Source organism: Vombatus ursinus, unplaced genomic scaffold (assembly GCF_900497805.2).
Source record: "Vombatus ursinus unplaced genomic scaffold, bare-nosed wombat genome assembly UNPS02015406.1, whole genome shotgun sequence".
NCBI classification, from domain to species: Eukaryota; Metazoa; Chordata; class Mammalia; order Diprotodontia; family Vombatidae; genus Vombatus; species Vombatus ursinus.
In genome coordinates, this window is record NW_020955184.1 from 488,206 (window position 1) to 503,313 (window position 15,108).

General features: G+C 34.9%; 1 protein-coding gene across 1 annotated transcript in view; it reads right to left on the minus strand.

Moving 5' to 3' along the window:
• The window catches only part of TTC6 (tetratricopeptide repeat domain 6), a 329,783-nt gene that overhangs the window by 209,494 nt on the left and 105,181 nt on the right, over nucleotides 1-15,108 (minus strand). The window contains exon 3 of the mRNA XM_027847447.1: nucleotides 1,776-1,915. Coding sequence (XP_027703248.1) covers nucleotides 1,776-1,915 — 140 coding nt within the window. The remainder of the gene's footprint in view (nucleotides 1-1,775; nucleotides 1,916-15,108) is intronic.

Genomic DNA, 15,108 nt, shown 5'->3' on the forward strand with positions numbered 1-15,108 from the left:
TGACAGAAAGAGAGATCTCATATATTACAATATATTCATTGCAATAATCTTTGCTATAGGAAGAAAAAAATCTAGAAACAAAGTAGATGTCCATCAACTGAAAAATAGGTGAACAAATTGTTGTATATTAATTTAATGGGATATGGTTATGCCAAAAGAAATGATAAATATGAAGAATTAAGAGAAATTTGGGAAGGTTTGTATAAACTTATACAAATTGAAATAATCAGAATCAAGATAACAATATACACATTGATCATAACAATTTAAAGTAAAGCAACTCTAAAACCAACGAACTTGGATCAATTTAATGAACAATCATGATTCCAGAGGTCTGATGATGAAATATGCTTCTCTTCCCTTGGTAGAGAGGTGGTGGACCAGAGGTACAGAATAAGACATATGGTGTCAGATATAGACAATGTGTCAGTTTATTTGCTTAGTAGTACTTTTGCTACAATGGTGGGTTCTACTGGGAATGTGGTATTAGTAAATGGCAGAAACATTTTTAAAAGCATCAATAAAACATTTTAAACAAAAATAAGTATTTTTTAAATTATTTATTGAATTAAAAATTAAAAAGTATAATGGAATAAATTTGGAAATAATTTTCCACAACTAATTAAGTTGAGAAGTAATTACAATCAGCTTTGTTTTGGGAGTGTCTAGTCTAAATGGTATGAAATGAAATGTGCAAAGTCAAAGTACTTGTATAGCTACAAAGAAATAGTCATTTGTACAATACTATTTGTACTAAAACATTGCATCATTTCTAAAGGACAGTTCAACATGAAGGAAAGTTATTTGGTACTTGGGATGATGAGACAGCTCTGAAATATCCAAAGTCCTTCTCATAAGAATTTTTCCAATATTTAGCTGAGACAAACAGATTAAAATGATGATTAGCTAATGACCAATACAAATATTTTCCAAAAAAGTTAATCAATAATGTGAATTCTAGAGTTTAAAACAACTATGAATAAGGAAACTGAAATATCCATTTGATGTTGACCATCTTCATCTCCTTTTAAAAATCCACTGAGCTCCCTTTTCTCTGAATTCATTTTGTTGTTGTTTTCAAAGCTGCAACTTATTATCATTCCTATTCCCATAGACACATCACTGGAAACACAAATGGATCCCTAGGAAGTTAAGTGGTACAGGAGACAGAGTGCTGGGTCAGGAGTCAGAAAGTCCTGAGTTCAAATACAACCTCAGACACTTACCGGCTGTATAACCCTGGGCAAATCATTTAATCCCTGCAGTTTCCTCAAACAGAAAATAGGGATGATAATAGCACTCATTCCCAATGTGGTAGTGTGGATCAAATAAAAGAATATGTGCTTGGCACACAGTAGGTGCTTAATAAAAGTTTCCTCCTATGCTCTTTTCCTATGGGCAAAGTTAGGGTATCAAAAGAATGCTGGGCAAAAGGTCAATTGATACTGATTTTTCTGTGGGGTGCCCAGATTTTGATTATATGCCTTACATAAGGCCATATTTTCTCCCCCAGCTTTCTACACAGTCATAGTAATAATGGTGGAGAATAGGCAGGCCAATCTTCATGAACCCTATAGATAAAAGAAAATGTGGAGCACAAAAATGAGTCTCTCTGAGAAGCTAGTACTAAATCAGGCCCACTTGATCCAACTTCCAAAGAAAACTGATTTATATTGACAATATTTTTAAACATAATGCTTTGGAATATGAGAAATCATACCTGTTTTTTTCTTTTTCATCCCTAATATAATCATGTATAGAGTCTCTTTTATCACTTCCAAGAAAAGTGTCATGGCCCCTTTTGTCTATAGTGTGATATATTCTAGAAGCAAGTTGTAAATCAGTAGGCAGCACAAATGCTGGAGCAGCGGTACATAGCTTATGAAGTGTGTGAGTAGACTGCTGATATGCAATCCTAAAAAAGAAAAAGAAAATATGTTGGTCTATTTCAGCCTTTTATGATATACAATAAAATAAAATACAAATTCATATTAATAAATAGTTTGGAGTGAGAAAAGATTCAGAAATGTAGGAGATCAGATTTTAAATGTTAGTAAAGATACTTAATATACATAACATCACAGTCAGGTTTACCCCATCAAAGCGAAGTTAAGGACTATGTGAAAGTTAATTCAAGACAACCTAAAAAGTAAAACTGCTTTTGGCTAAAATACTCTATTTTTTTAGATTGTTCCCAAGTGATCAGAAAGTTACATGACTTTCTTTTTCAATGATTTTGTAGACATCATCTAAGGGGTTGTTTTTTGTTGTTGTTGTTTCAAGAAATGAAAATTCATACAAAATTGTTGAGTTTAAATTGCAGTTTTAAACAGGGTTATGTATTTTATACATGCAAATAAGATCATCATAACCAATTATTTTTGCTATGTAAAACAAAGAGAATTTTCAACTAAGTATATTTCTATTTATATTGTAGCTGACTGTTTTTCAAAGTGCTAAAAGATGGGTTAATGACATCATTTTATAGTTATGTAATATGGAAGCCGCATGGTATAGTAGCAACTCCTGTGACATAGAGTCAAGGAGACCTGGATTGGAAAGCTATCTGCACCTACTAGCTGTATAACCCACAGATAACTAACTTTGCCTCTCTAGGCCTCCCTTTCCTAATCTTTAAAAATGGGAATAATAACACTTGAAGTACCTGCTTCACAAGGTTGTTGTAAGAAGAGAAAGAGATAACATATTTAAAGCAATTTGAAAACTATTAAAAAACTGTATAATTATCAGCTTTGATTATGTGCATATGTTGCAAGAGACCCTCTAAAATGGCATTTTGCTCAACCAAATTAAATGCTTTAAAAAAAAAACCCAACAAACAATGAATACAAGATCTTTCATTCACTACATCTTTTAGTCAAATGTGTGATTATAAAAATGTAGTGTGGAATCTGTGGAATATTGCTTGCCAACCCTGCCTGTTCCCTACTAATGTTCTCATCAAGATGCTCTCCATGTGTAAATTAATCTCATATAGTTTTCTTACATAATGGAAAGAAAGCCTATAGTTCAATAGTTTCTGATGCCCTCCCAGTCACCTTTTTTCAGTCCTGGTCCATAAAGTCCAAGACTTTTGTCATAACTTTTGTATTTCCTCCTACTTCCAATATCTCATAAATTAATCCCTTATGATGCTCACAAAATTGTGTCACTTCCAACTGGGAGCTCTTCTATGTATACTCAGAATAAAGCAAATACCTTTCCCATCCTGATTTTCTTGAATACCACTTCTACTATTTGAAAAAAGAGGCAGAATTATAATGTTAGTTTCCAAGTATGGTGGCTCAACTGTTCTTGATGATGTTCTATTTTCTTCTGATTGTTTGTCCTATTTTCATCCTTAGATGTCCTCTTAGTTGCATCTTTCACTAAAATTTCTTTAAACTTATTTTTCTCTTTTATTGCTCCTCTGTTTTATGAGACAATACTGTTCAGTCTTTGATCATCTATATAATATTTTACAGTTGGGTTTATATTCTAAATCAATGTTTCCCTGACTAACTGTATCTTTCCATTTAAACAAGTAAATCCATTTAAACAAGTAAACAAGTGTTTGCTAACTAAGAAATTTTTACATTTCTTTGATCTTCTTCTTATGGTCATTTATTTTCATCTGTTAAATTCCTGTGTATCATTATAGTCTGTGTCTATATCCTTTTATCTGTGCATATCAAATTTTTCATCATCAATAACAACAAAATAGGTGAGGATGAGGTTATTTCAAAGGTAAGCATATCTATTTCCCACTTCCAACTTCATATAAATTTTTATTTTTGTTCTTATGAATTAGTGATCTGCCTACACAAAGACAGTTGATTCAGGAATGATTCCCATATCACTAAAGAGGCATTTTTAGGCATCTAGGTGGATCAAGTATTGGAACCTGGATCAGGAAAACAAGATTGAATCTTGAGTACTATAAAGCTCTTTGTAAACCTTAAAGCCCTAACTTCATAAGTGTTATTATTATAATCTCCTTTCTATCCAAATATAATCAAATTCATTTTTGTTACATTATTCAGTTGTGGATCTCCCAATTCTTTTCTCAGAGAAAGTATGAATGAATCTTCTATTTAATTATTTCTTTGTTTATATACTTATTTATTTTGCCCAGTGAAATTCTAAGGGAAAAAAATGACAAGAAAAAACTCATGAAACTTGTTGTTACTGGTAGATAAACTTATAAAACCAACATGAAAGAAAGAATTCTTTAGTTTCTCATTGTGTTAACAAGGACAGAATTTGTTGAGGGACAGAAAAGAGATTACACATGTAGTGTTAGTATCTATATACTACATATAAATTCTTTAGGGTTTTTTTGGCCATTGTTTCATTCACATAAAATACGCACCTAGTATGTAGTTAGAATTTCCCTCCATTTCATTAGAATTTTACTTTGACAAGTCATTCCCCAGTTGATAAATGGTCAAAGGATATGAACAGGCAGTTTCCAGATGAAGAAATTAAAGTTATCTACAGTCATATGAAAAAATTTTCTAAATCACCATTGATTAGAGAAATGCAAATCAAAACGACTCTGAGGTACCACATCACACCTATCAGATTAGCTAACATGACAAAACAGGAAAATAATAAATATTGGAGAAGATGTGGGAAAAGTGGAACACTGGTACATTGTTGCTAGAGTTGTGAACTGATCCAACCCATTTGAGAACAATTTGGAACTATGCCCAAAGGGCTATAAAAATGTGCATACCCTTTGACCCAGCAATACCACTTCTAGGGCTGTATTCCAAAGAGATCATAAAAATGTGAAAAGGACCCACATGTACAAAAAGAATTATAGCAGTTCTTTCTGTGGTCTCAAAGAATTGGAAGTTGAGGGGATGCTCATCAATTGTGGAATGGCTGAACGGGTTGTGGTATATGAATGTAATGGAATGCTATCGTGCTATAAGAAATGATGAGCAGATGGTTTTCAGAAAAACCTGGAAAGACTTACGTGAACTGATGCTGAGTGAAGTGAGCAAAACCAGGAGAACATTGTACACAAAAATAGCAACACTGTGCAATGATTAACTATGGTAGACTTCGCTCTTCTCAACAATACTATGATCCAAGACAATTCCAAAAGACTTGTGATGGAAAATGCTATCCACATCCAGAGAAAGAACTACAGAGTTGGAATGCAGATCGAGGCATACTATCTGTTCTTTTTTTCCCTTCTATTTTGTTTTCTTTCTTCTTTCTTGTGGTTCCTGCTACTGGTTCTAATTCTTCTTTACAACATAACTAATGTGAAAAAATGTTTAATAGGAATGTATATGTAGAGCCTATATCCGATTGCACACCATCTTGGGGAGGGAGATGAAGAGGGAGGGGAGAAAGTTCAAAAGCTTATAGAAGTGAATGTTGAAAACTAAAAATAAATTAATTTTTAAAAAATAAAATAAAAAAATAAAAAGAATTTTATTTTGTTTTCACCTATAGTTAACTCTGTTGTGGTGAAATATAATAATAGCTAAGATTTATATAATACGTTAAGGCATGAAAAGCACTTTAAATAATGATCTCATCTGATCTTAACAACAACCATATAAGGTCAATGCTGTTACAATCCTCATTTTACAGACGAGGTAACTGAGGCAAAGAGAAGTTAAGTGACTTACCCTAGGTCATATAAATGTTTGAGGTAGAATTTACACTTGGGTCTTCCTTATTCCAAGTCTGGCACTCTACCCTGATTCATTACCTAACTGCCTCAAGTTATGTGTAGATCTCTGGCAATTACTGAATAAGAATAGAACAAAATATTCATATTTCTCAGCTGTGCAAAGTACTTTACAAGAACAGGCCAACCACCAGGGCATACAAACTACATGCAGAAAAATAGAGATAGTAAACATATGCTTTGCTGACCACAACTCAATAAAAAAAATTATAATCAACACAAAGCCTTTGAACAAAGGATTCAAATTTAAATGGAGACTGACTTTATCCTTAAAAATTGGTACATCAAAGAACAAATCACAAAAACAATAAATATTTTTATCAAAGAAAATTATGAGACCAAATGCCACACCCTCTAGGATATAGCCAAATGAATTCTTGAGGGATGATTTATATCACCAAACTCTTTCATCAATAAAAGTGAGAAAGAACAGATCAATGAACTGAACATGCAATCAAAAAAAAAAAGTTAAAAAAGCAACAAGTCAAAAAACACAGAAACAAAAATTCTGAAAATCAAGGAAGAGATAAAATAAAAAACAAAAAAAATTTTCATTGATAAAACTAGGAGCTATTTTAAAAATACAAACAACTAATAAAATAGAAAAACCACCAGCTAACCTGAGTGTTTAATAATAATTGCCAATATCGAAAAGGAAAAAAGGAAAATTCAGATAGATATGGATTCTGGAACCTAGATTTATCATGTAAATGTCACCATCATCACCACTTTTGTCTGAGTGCAGATGGTAGTGTTTTCTGTGCCTGGCACAGCAACCAATGTGGGCATACTGGTATATGCAGAATTGCCGTTGGGTGACTGTAGGTTTTCTGTGCTTACTGGTTAACCAGAGGTAAAAGCTCACATTGTTGTCTTGTAAGCTGTGCCTTCTGGTGTAATGGTATGGTATAATGGTGTGTGAAATAAAGGGGCAGCAAGCAAGAGTCACATTCTTCATGAATGAGTTCCAAATCCACACTCTTTTCATCATTAAAGGAGGTTGCTTCATTACTTCATCAAGAACAATGGCACCATCCTCCCTTTCATAATTTATTTACCAGTTGTTCATCACATTCCTATTCCACTCCCTAGAATGCTCATGGTTGTTCAGGTAAGAAATGATGAAGTTGCGAATGAGTTCCTGCAGAATCTTTTTTTGTAAGGGCTGTATTATTGAGATTACACCCATGGTTGAAAATTTGCAGTTTGCTTAAGCACTCTTTGCAAGTAATGTTAGGGCTATTGCCATGGTTACTATTCAGTGGTAGAGTAGCTGCAAAACTTTTATATCCATGGCATGATTCAGAAATGCCTCTGTTGAGTAACATAGAAATGTTTATAGCTCTAGTGGTAAAGGGAAGCACATGATTTGGAACAATTCTTCCAACCCTCACTCATACTAGCAGTCTGGGTCCCCAGAGCACAGCTGCTACAGATCCCCACAGAGTAACAGTCTAGGAATAGTCCTAAGGAGCTGGGGGGTCTTTATAATGGGATATTCCATGAGCACCAACCAGTATGCTTCCACCCTATGAAAATCAGTTGATTTCAATTAGTAAGCCAGACTTAATTTGCTTTTAGAAAGCAGTATTTACTTAATGTGGTATAGTAAGAATAGTTGGTATAAAACATCTCCCCAGAAGTCTGGGACATACCCGTACATAAGTACATACAGAATCCAGGGGAAAGTGGACTCATGCTTAGAGATCATATGAGGCAAAGGTAAAACTTACATCTCCTGGTTGCTAGAAAAATCATTGCTCTCCTTTGTGGAATACTTGTGAAATTTCCCTTGGAAACAGTTATGCTGAACCCCTTATAGAGTCTGGAAGCTGTCTTTCCTTGATGTATTTAGTTTGTCCTTTGCTCCCAATACAAACAATGCCACCAGACATTGCTATTCTGAAGACACTGTTATGGCAATGATTTAAAAATAGATCTTCTGGCCCTATAAAGTTTATTAGGTCCTCTTTGGGTCAAGGGATGCGGAGAGTAGACCAAGACACTCTTCCCCCACACAAGAGATTCCTTCTCTTAAGACTTGGCTAAAGGCTTCCACCACTCAGCTGCCAGATTATCAAATGCCAAACTAGCTTACTGGGCTTATTATACAAGCCTCATTGGGCATGACTAAGTCCCTCAAGCAATCAGAACAGACTTCCTGTCTAACATAGTTGAAATACATGTAATTGATTGATTCATTGGCTAGGCCTTGTTAGACTTCAATGGAGATGTGTTCACACTTGAAAAAAGTATCAGGGATAAATGGAGTAGAGTGAATTATCTGACTCAATCAACTTCTGCCCTTACAAAGGGAAGATACGGACTGTTTTAAACCATCATTCCATTAATTCCACATCCTTCAAAGGAGGTTCTGTGAACCTATGGAATAGTATCCAGATGTTTTCCCTGAGCCAATGGGAACTGTATGTACTTTCGCCACTACAATATATATGAATAAACATTTTTTTTATAAACCTTCTTCTGGAAGACATGTGGAAAATGAAAATAAATATTTCCTAAGAAGAACTGAAAAGTTTAAAGAGATATGGCATGATTATGCTTATATTGATATAAATGTCTAAATGCCAGTAGGCAGAGAAGAACTATTTTCTCTGTAACCCATGACCTACTTTCTCTGGGTAACTCACTGGATTTACTCTCATCTCTGTCCACTGGCTTTCCCAGCTTCCTTCAAGCCCTAGCAAAAAATCCCACCTTCTATAGGAAACTTTTCCCAATGACCCTTAATAATTGTGCCTTCCTTTTGTTGACCATCTCAAATTTATCCACACACACACACACACACACACACAATTCATAGACAGTTTGTACATAGCTTTTTGCATGTTACTTCTTCATCACCTCCCCCAATTTATTTTTTGCCTTTTTTTTTATCCCCAATACTTAGCACTGTACCTGGAAAATAATAGAAGTTTAATAAATGGTTAATGACTTGGCACTCAAAGGAAGATGCTGAACTGTCTTCTTTCTCCAAAGAGTATGCTACAACAGGAAATCACTCTCTAGAAGGTTTAGGGCCCAAATTCTCTACTTGGAGATGCTTGACTTGTGGTCACACACAAGGCAAATGTTAAAACCAGTTCTATCCAGAAAGTATCCCTTCTCTGTCACAAGGCTAGACTTCAGGATCATGCTGCCTAGGGAATTCAAAATCCACCCCTTCTCTACTCAGGAAGTTGTGGTTCAAGAATAGTACACTTGAACTCCCCTCTCAGGCTGTGTGTTTTTTCTGTTGTGTTCCTTTTTCAAGTCACTGTTACTGCTCCTGATAGGAAGAGGGAAAGCAAAATTCACTCTCTCACCTCTTGCTGCATTTTAGAAGAAGATACAAAGGAAGAGGCAAAGAACAAGTCCTCAAGAGGTCACCAACTAAAATTACTTTGATAGCTATCTTTTGCTTTTTTAATTAATAATATTTTATTATTTTTCCAATTACATGTAAAGATAGTTTTCAACATTCATTTTTCGAATTTTTCTCCCTCCCTCCTCCCTCCCCAAGACAGAAAGCAATCTGATATAAATTATACATGAACAATCATGTTAAACATATTTCCACATTAGTCATGTTGTGAAAGAAGAATCAGAACAAAAAGGTAAACCATGAGAAAAAAACCCAAAAAACAACAAGAAAAGTAAAAAGAGTATACTTCCATCTGCATTCTGACTCCACTGTTCTTTCTCTGGATGTGGTTAGCATTTTTCCATAACAAGTTTTTTGGAATTGTCTTGGATCATTGTATTGTTGAGAAGAGCTAAGTCTACCATAGTTAATCATTGCACAGTGTTGCTATTTTTGTATACAATGTTCTCCTGGTTTTGCTCACTTCACTCAGCATCAGTTCATATTAAATCTTTCCAGGTTTTTCTGAAAACCATCTCTTCATTATTTCTTACAGTACAATGGTACTCCGTTACATTCATATACCACAACTTGTTCAGTCATTCCACAATTAATGAGCATCCCCTCAATTTCCAATTCTTGGCCACCACAGAAAAGGCTGCTATAAATATTTTTGTACATGTGGGTCCTTTTCCCATTTTTATGATCTCTTTGGAATACGGCCCTAGAAGTGGTATTGCTGGGTCAAAGGGTATGCACATTTTTATAGCCCTTTGGACATAGTTCCAAATTGTTCTCAAATGGTTGGATCTGTTCACAACTCCAGCAACAATGTATCAGTGTTCCAATTTTCCCACATCTCCAGCATTTATCATTTTCCTGTCTTGTTATGTTAGCCAATTGATAGGTGTAATGTGGTACCTCAGTTGTTTTAATTTGCATTTCTCTAATCAACAGTGATTTAGAGCATTTTTTCATATGACTATAGATAGCTTTAATTTCTTCCTTTGAAAACTGCCTGTTCATATCCTTTGACCATTTATCAATTGGGGAATGACTTGTATTCTTATAAATTTGATTCAATTCTCTATATATTTTAAAAATGAGACATGGCTATCTTTTGTAAATACTTATCATGGGCACTTCAATAAAAGATGACCAAATATCCCAAGAAATCTTGGCTAATTGTTTTTGTACATATGAAAAACCAACTGCTTTATTTATCTCTCCAAGGAGAACCTGTGAGCCATTCTTCTGTTTAGATGCATCTTCCTTATCTTCATGTTTTGTTTATAAAAGAATGTCAAGATTGATGCAATTCAGTTCCTTCAAGAATATGCCCACTATATTTTCAATGGGCAAGGATCTGCCATTTAGAGCAGGGCTTCTTTAAACTTTTGCCCTCCTCGACCCCTTCAGCACTTCTTTAACTAGGAGGCATGGCCCCATGAGGTTGCAGCCCACAGTTTAAAAAGTGCTGATTTAGAGTACCAACAGCTAAGTTAAAGTCTGTAGGTGTTCTAAAAACTTTATCCTCTGCTACTGTTTCTGCAGAAAAAGAAGAGGCCACACTGGGGATCATTTTGGATTTTTCTTTGTTTTATGGATTGCCATGGCCAAGTAAATAATTTAACACTCAAGTTTAGACTAGTTTTCCGAAAGGAGACTTAGTCTGCTACTCAAACTATACTCTATGCTTTTCCATCATGGTACAATCTTCCAGAATTTGCACTCCATCTTTGAGAGCTCAAGATCATCTTTAGGCCACAAAGAGGCACTGAAGTAGCTCTACAAAAGAGATGCACATACTGGCCCGCCACTAGTCTATTTCTACCTTCTAAAAGTATTTCAGCTCCAGTCACCCATTTTTTTACTCTCTCCTTGACCATCATCATCAGTGATTTCAATATCCTTCAGACACCCTCATAGTCCTTCGCCCTCCTTTGACTTTGTAGATTTCCATCTCTATTCTGTATCAGTCAAATACCAATTCTATCAGTCACACCCTGGTCCTAATCATCCCAAAGCATTGCTTCACTTTCACCATTTCTAATTTGGTTTTCCTCCCCTCTGATAATACCTTCATTACTTACTCTCACTCTTTCTTATGCACTTATACAAAAATTGTGTGTGACTTATGTGTGACTTCCGATGACCTTTACAATGCTTCCCACCTTACACAATCTTTTAACTTCTTTCTAGTTTCATGGACTCTTCCTCAAGCCAATCTTAAATTATTTTATTCCAAATATTCACTCTCCACTATCTTAAACTCCTTCAAATGAGTACAACACATATGTGCTTAAACTTGGATCATTTCTTCCATTTGCTTTTTTCCCTATCTGTTTCCAAGCCAACAAGAATAGAGATAGACAGAGAAAGAACCATACTAACCTGACTCGTTATAATTTAATTATCTCTAACTTAAAATTGACCCTTAATTTTGCTCAGCAATCTATACATTCAAGTGATATGTGCTCTTAGGTTATTTTTTTCAAAATGGTCATTTAAAGTCTTTTCCTCTTTTTTCAATCCCCATTTCACTTCAACTATTATCACAGAGGAGGGCCTTTCTTCTTTTCTCAAATACTGAAATGGAGCTGTGATTTCTTCAATTCAGGAACTCTCTTCAATGATCCATCCACAATCTATCCATGTTTGCCCATTCTATGTGACTCATCTATGCCCTCCAAAAGTTTCATCACAGGGAATCTACCCAGTAAACTTGAGTCCTTCTTTTCTTTCTCCCAACATCACAAGGGTATCAGTGGAGCACTTAGCAACTATGGATCCAGATCACTGTCCATCTCTAGTCTTCTGTTCCACATTAAGATGCATGTTGAACTCTGGACAATAGAAATTATTCATCTGTTTGGCCTTTTCTGTGTAGATGGACAGGCCACATTCTTTTGAATAATTCCAGATCTCTTTCAGAAGGTTCAGCAATGGTTTGAAGCTAGAGGCAAAAAAATACAATTTTATCCACAAATAGGAACAGATGGAGGACCTCACTATTAACAGGAAGTCTCTCTTCAAACTGGACTATGCCCTGGATCTCCACCATCACCATAGCAAGTGCTTCTATAAGCAGACATTTCCCTGGTTCATGCCTCACCCGTCAATTATTATCAGCAGGTAAGATAATTTCTGTCATTTTTTTCCAAGGAATCCTAAATGATCTTGATATATGGATGGGAGACAACTCATTTTAAAAGAGCCTGTAAAGTAATGTTTTGGTTTCCCCCAGTATAAAGCTAAAACAATAAGCACTACAAGATCTTATATTTTCTTACATCTTTCAGTCATTTGTGAGATAGTAAAGATGTGACGCATTATTGAATATCATTTACAAAGGCCTCTACATTTTCTACCAATACTCTCATCAAAGATGGACTCAATTCACATATAGATAAACCTCATCAAGATTATATATAGATGGGAAACTAGGTACTTAGCTAGGCAGTTGTTGACATTTTCTCAGTCATAATTTGGGGGTGTCAATAAGTTATATTTTTTGCCTTGGTCAGTTTTAGTGAGTTTTATTTCATTTAAGAATTCTGAACTTAATAAATACCAAATAAAATGAGCATTTCCATATACATTGTAGAATAAGAGATTATTCATGAAATTGGGAATATCAGGTAGAGCTGAATATATAATAAATTCACTAAATAATTTTCACAGCTTTATGATTTGTTGGTGATTCATCCTGGCCTTTTTCTTCTCTTTTAATTTTGTGTGGGGGAAAGGGGAGAAAACCATATCATTAGTCATCCTTCCTTCCACCATACCTCTATAATGAAAAAAGAAAAACAAAACTGATCTAACACACAGTTAAGCAAAACAAATTTTCACTTTATCCATATGCTTAAAAATGTATTATTCTAATTTGTATCTTGAGTCCTCTGTGTCAGGAGATGGGTAGCATATCTCATCACTAATCCTTTAGAATCATGATTGGTCATTACATTGATCGGAGTTCATTAGTCTTTCAAAGTTGTTATCTTTACAATGTTGGTCTTCTTATATTAATCATTTTCCTATTTCTTCTCACTTCACTCTGTATACAAGTCTTCCTGGGTTTCTCTGAAACCACATCTTTTATCATTTCTTATAGCTTAATTTTCCATTCCATTCATATACCATAATTTGTTCAGCCATTCCTCAATTACTTGGGCAACCCATTAGTTTCTAGGATTTTGCTACTACCAAAAAAAAAGGCTGCTATAAATATTTTTGGCATATTAGGGACTTTTCCCTATTTCTTTGAGCTCTTGGGAATATAGGTCTCAAGTATGGCTGGATCAGAGTCTGAGACCTTTTGCGTATTTTGAGACATAGTTCAAAATTGCTTTCCAGAACTGTTGAACCAATTCACAGCTTTACCAACAGCAGATTAATGTGTTTATTTTCCTATAGTTTTTCCAACTTTTTTTTCATTTTCCCTTTTTGTCATGCCAATAGGATGGTAAGAGGTGGAATCCTAGAGTTCCTTTAATTTTCATTTCCCTACTTGTTAGTGATTTGGAATATTTTTCACGTGGCTGTTGGTAGCTTGGATTTCTTCCTCTAAAAACTGCCTGTTCATATTCTTTGCTTATATATTGAAGTCAGTTCCTTATCCATCTTGGAAATGAGTTATTTGTCAAAGAAGATTGTTTCAGAGGTATATTTCCAGTAAATTATTTCCGCTCTATATTTAGCTTCATTGGTTTTGTTTGTGCAAAAACTTTTTAATCATGTAATTAAAATTTTTCCTATTTATCCTCTGAAATTCTGTCCCTTGATTAATCATCAACTCTTTCTCTATCCTCCCTAGTCAAAAAAGGTAATTTCTTCCTTGTTCTTTTAATTTGTTAATTATTTTACCTTTTATATCTAGATCATAAATCCATTTGAATCTTATACTGGCCATCTACTACACCTGCAACCTATGCCTTCCTTTACCTCAGCTTCATAAAGTCCCTCTCTTCCTTTAATGTGCAGCTCAACCCCCATCTTCCATACAAAGCCCTTCCCAGTTCTTCCAGTTTCTAGTGCTCTCCCACCTACTTTGTATTTAACTACTTTGTGTATCTTTATATTTATTCAAGATTTATTCAATCTTTATATTATATTCAAGATGCCCTGAATCATCAGCCAGTGGTTTTTAGTGAGCCAATCAATGAGGATTTATTAAATACTTAATATGGACCAAGACCTACTAAGTACTGGGAATACAAATATAAGAAGTAAAGACAGGCTCTGGCTGCATGGAGCTTACATTCTAATGAGGGAATACAAAACATAAAAAGAAGCTAAAAGGGGTAAGGAGTAGGGAACAAAGGGACCAAGGGAGAAGGGTATGACAGTAAATCCAGAGGTCTTGGAAAGGATATGGCTACCCTGAGCACTTTCCTTAAATGTAAGTTCTGGGCAGAATCATCCAAACAGAGGGAAGGTCTACATGGGTGGAGAGTACTTCCAGTGTTTGAATTCAAGGGCTGAAGTGATGCTTCAAAATAAAGAGCTGGGGCAAAATACAAGTTTTTACAGCAGGTTATTACCTGATTCATACTACAGATCAAGACAAAAAGATGATGACTTTCATCTGCCCAGCTGTATCTTACCCCAAGATACCACAGGGGCACCTGTCACTTCCTAGAGATTGAGGGAGGAAGTAGTTGTAGATATGAACACTTTGATGACATCATTCCAAAAGGAAAAACAAACAGAAAGACTGATGAAATTATTGAATTGGTTAGAGGAAAGTGGCCTAAAACTCTCCATTGATAAAAACCAGGTTTTTTAGAGCCTCTGTCAAGTATGTGGGTCACATTGTATCTCAAAAAGTGTGAGTACAGCACCCCCCCAAATAGAAGCACTCAATTTGGCAACACCAAAAGGACCTTAGAGATCTAAGCTCTTTTCTAGAATTTGACAATTATTATTAAAAATTTGTTTAAAAACTATGCTATTACTTCTTAAACCACTGAATGACTTCACTCTGGCTTATTTGACTGAGGAGGCACAGAAACAGAAAAAAGACACA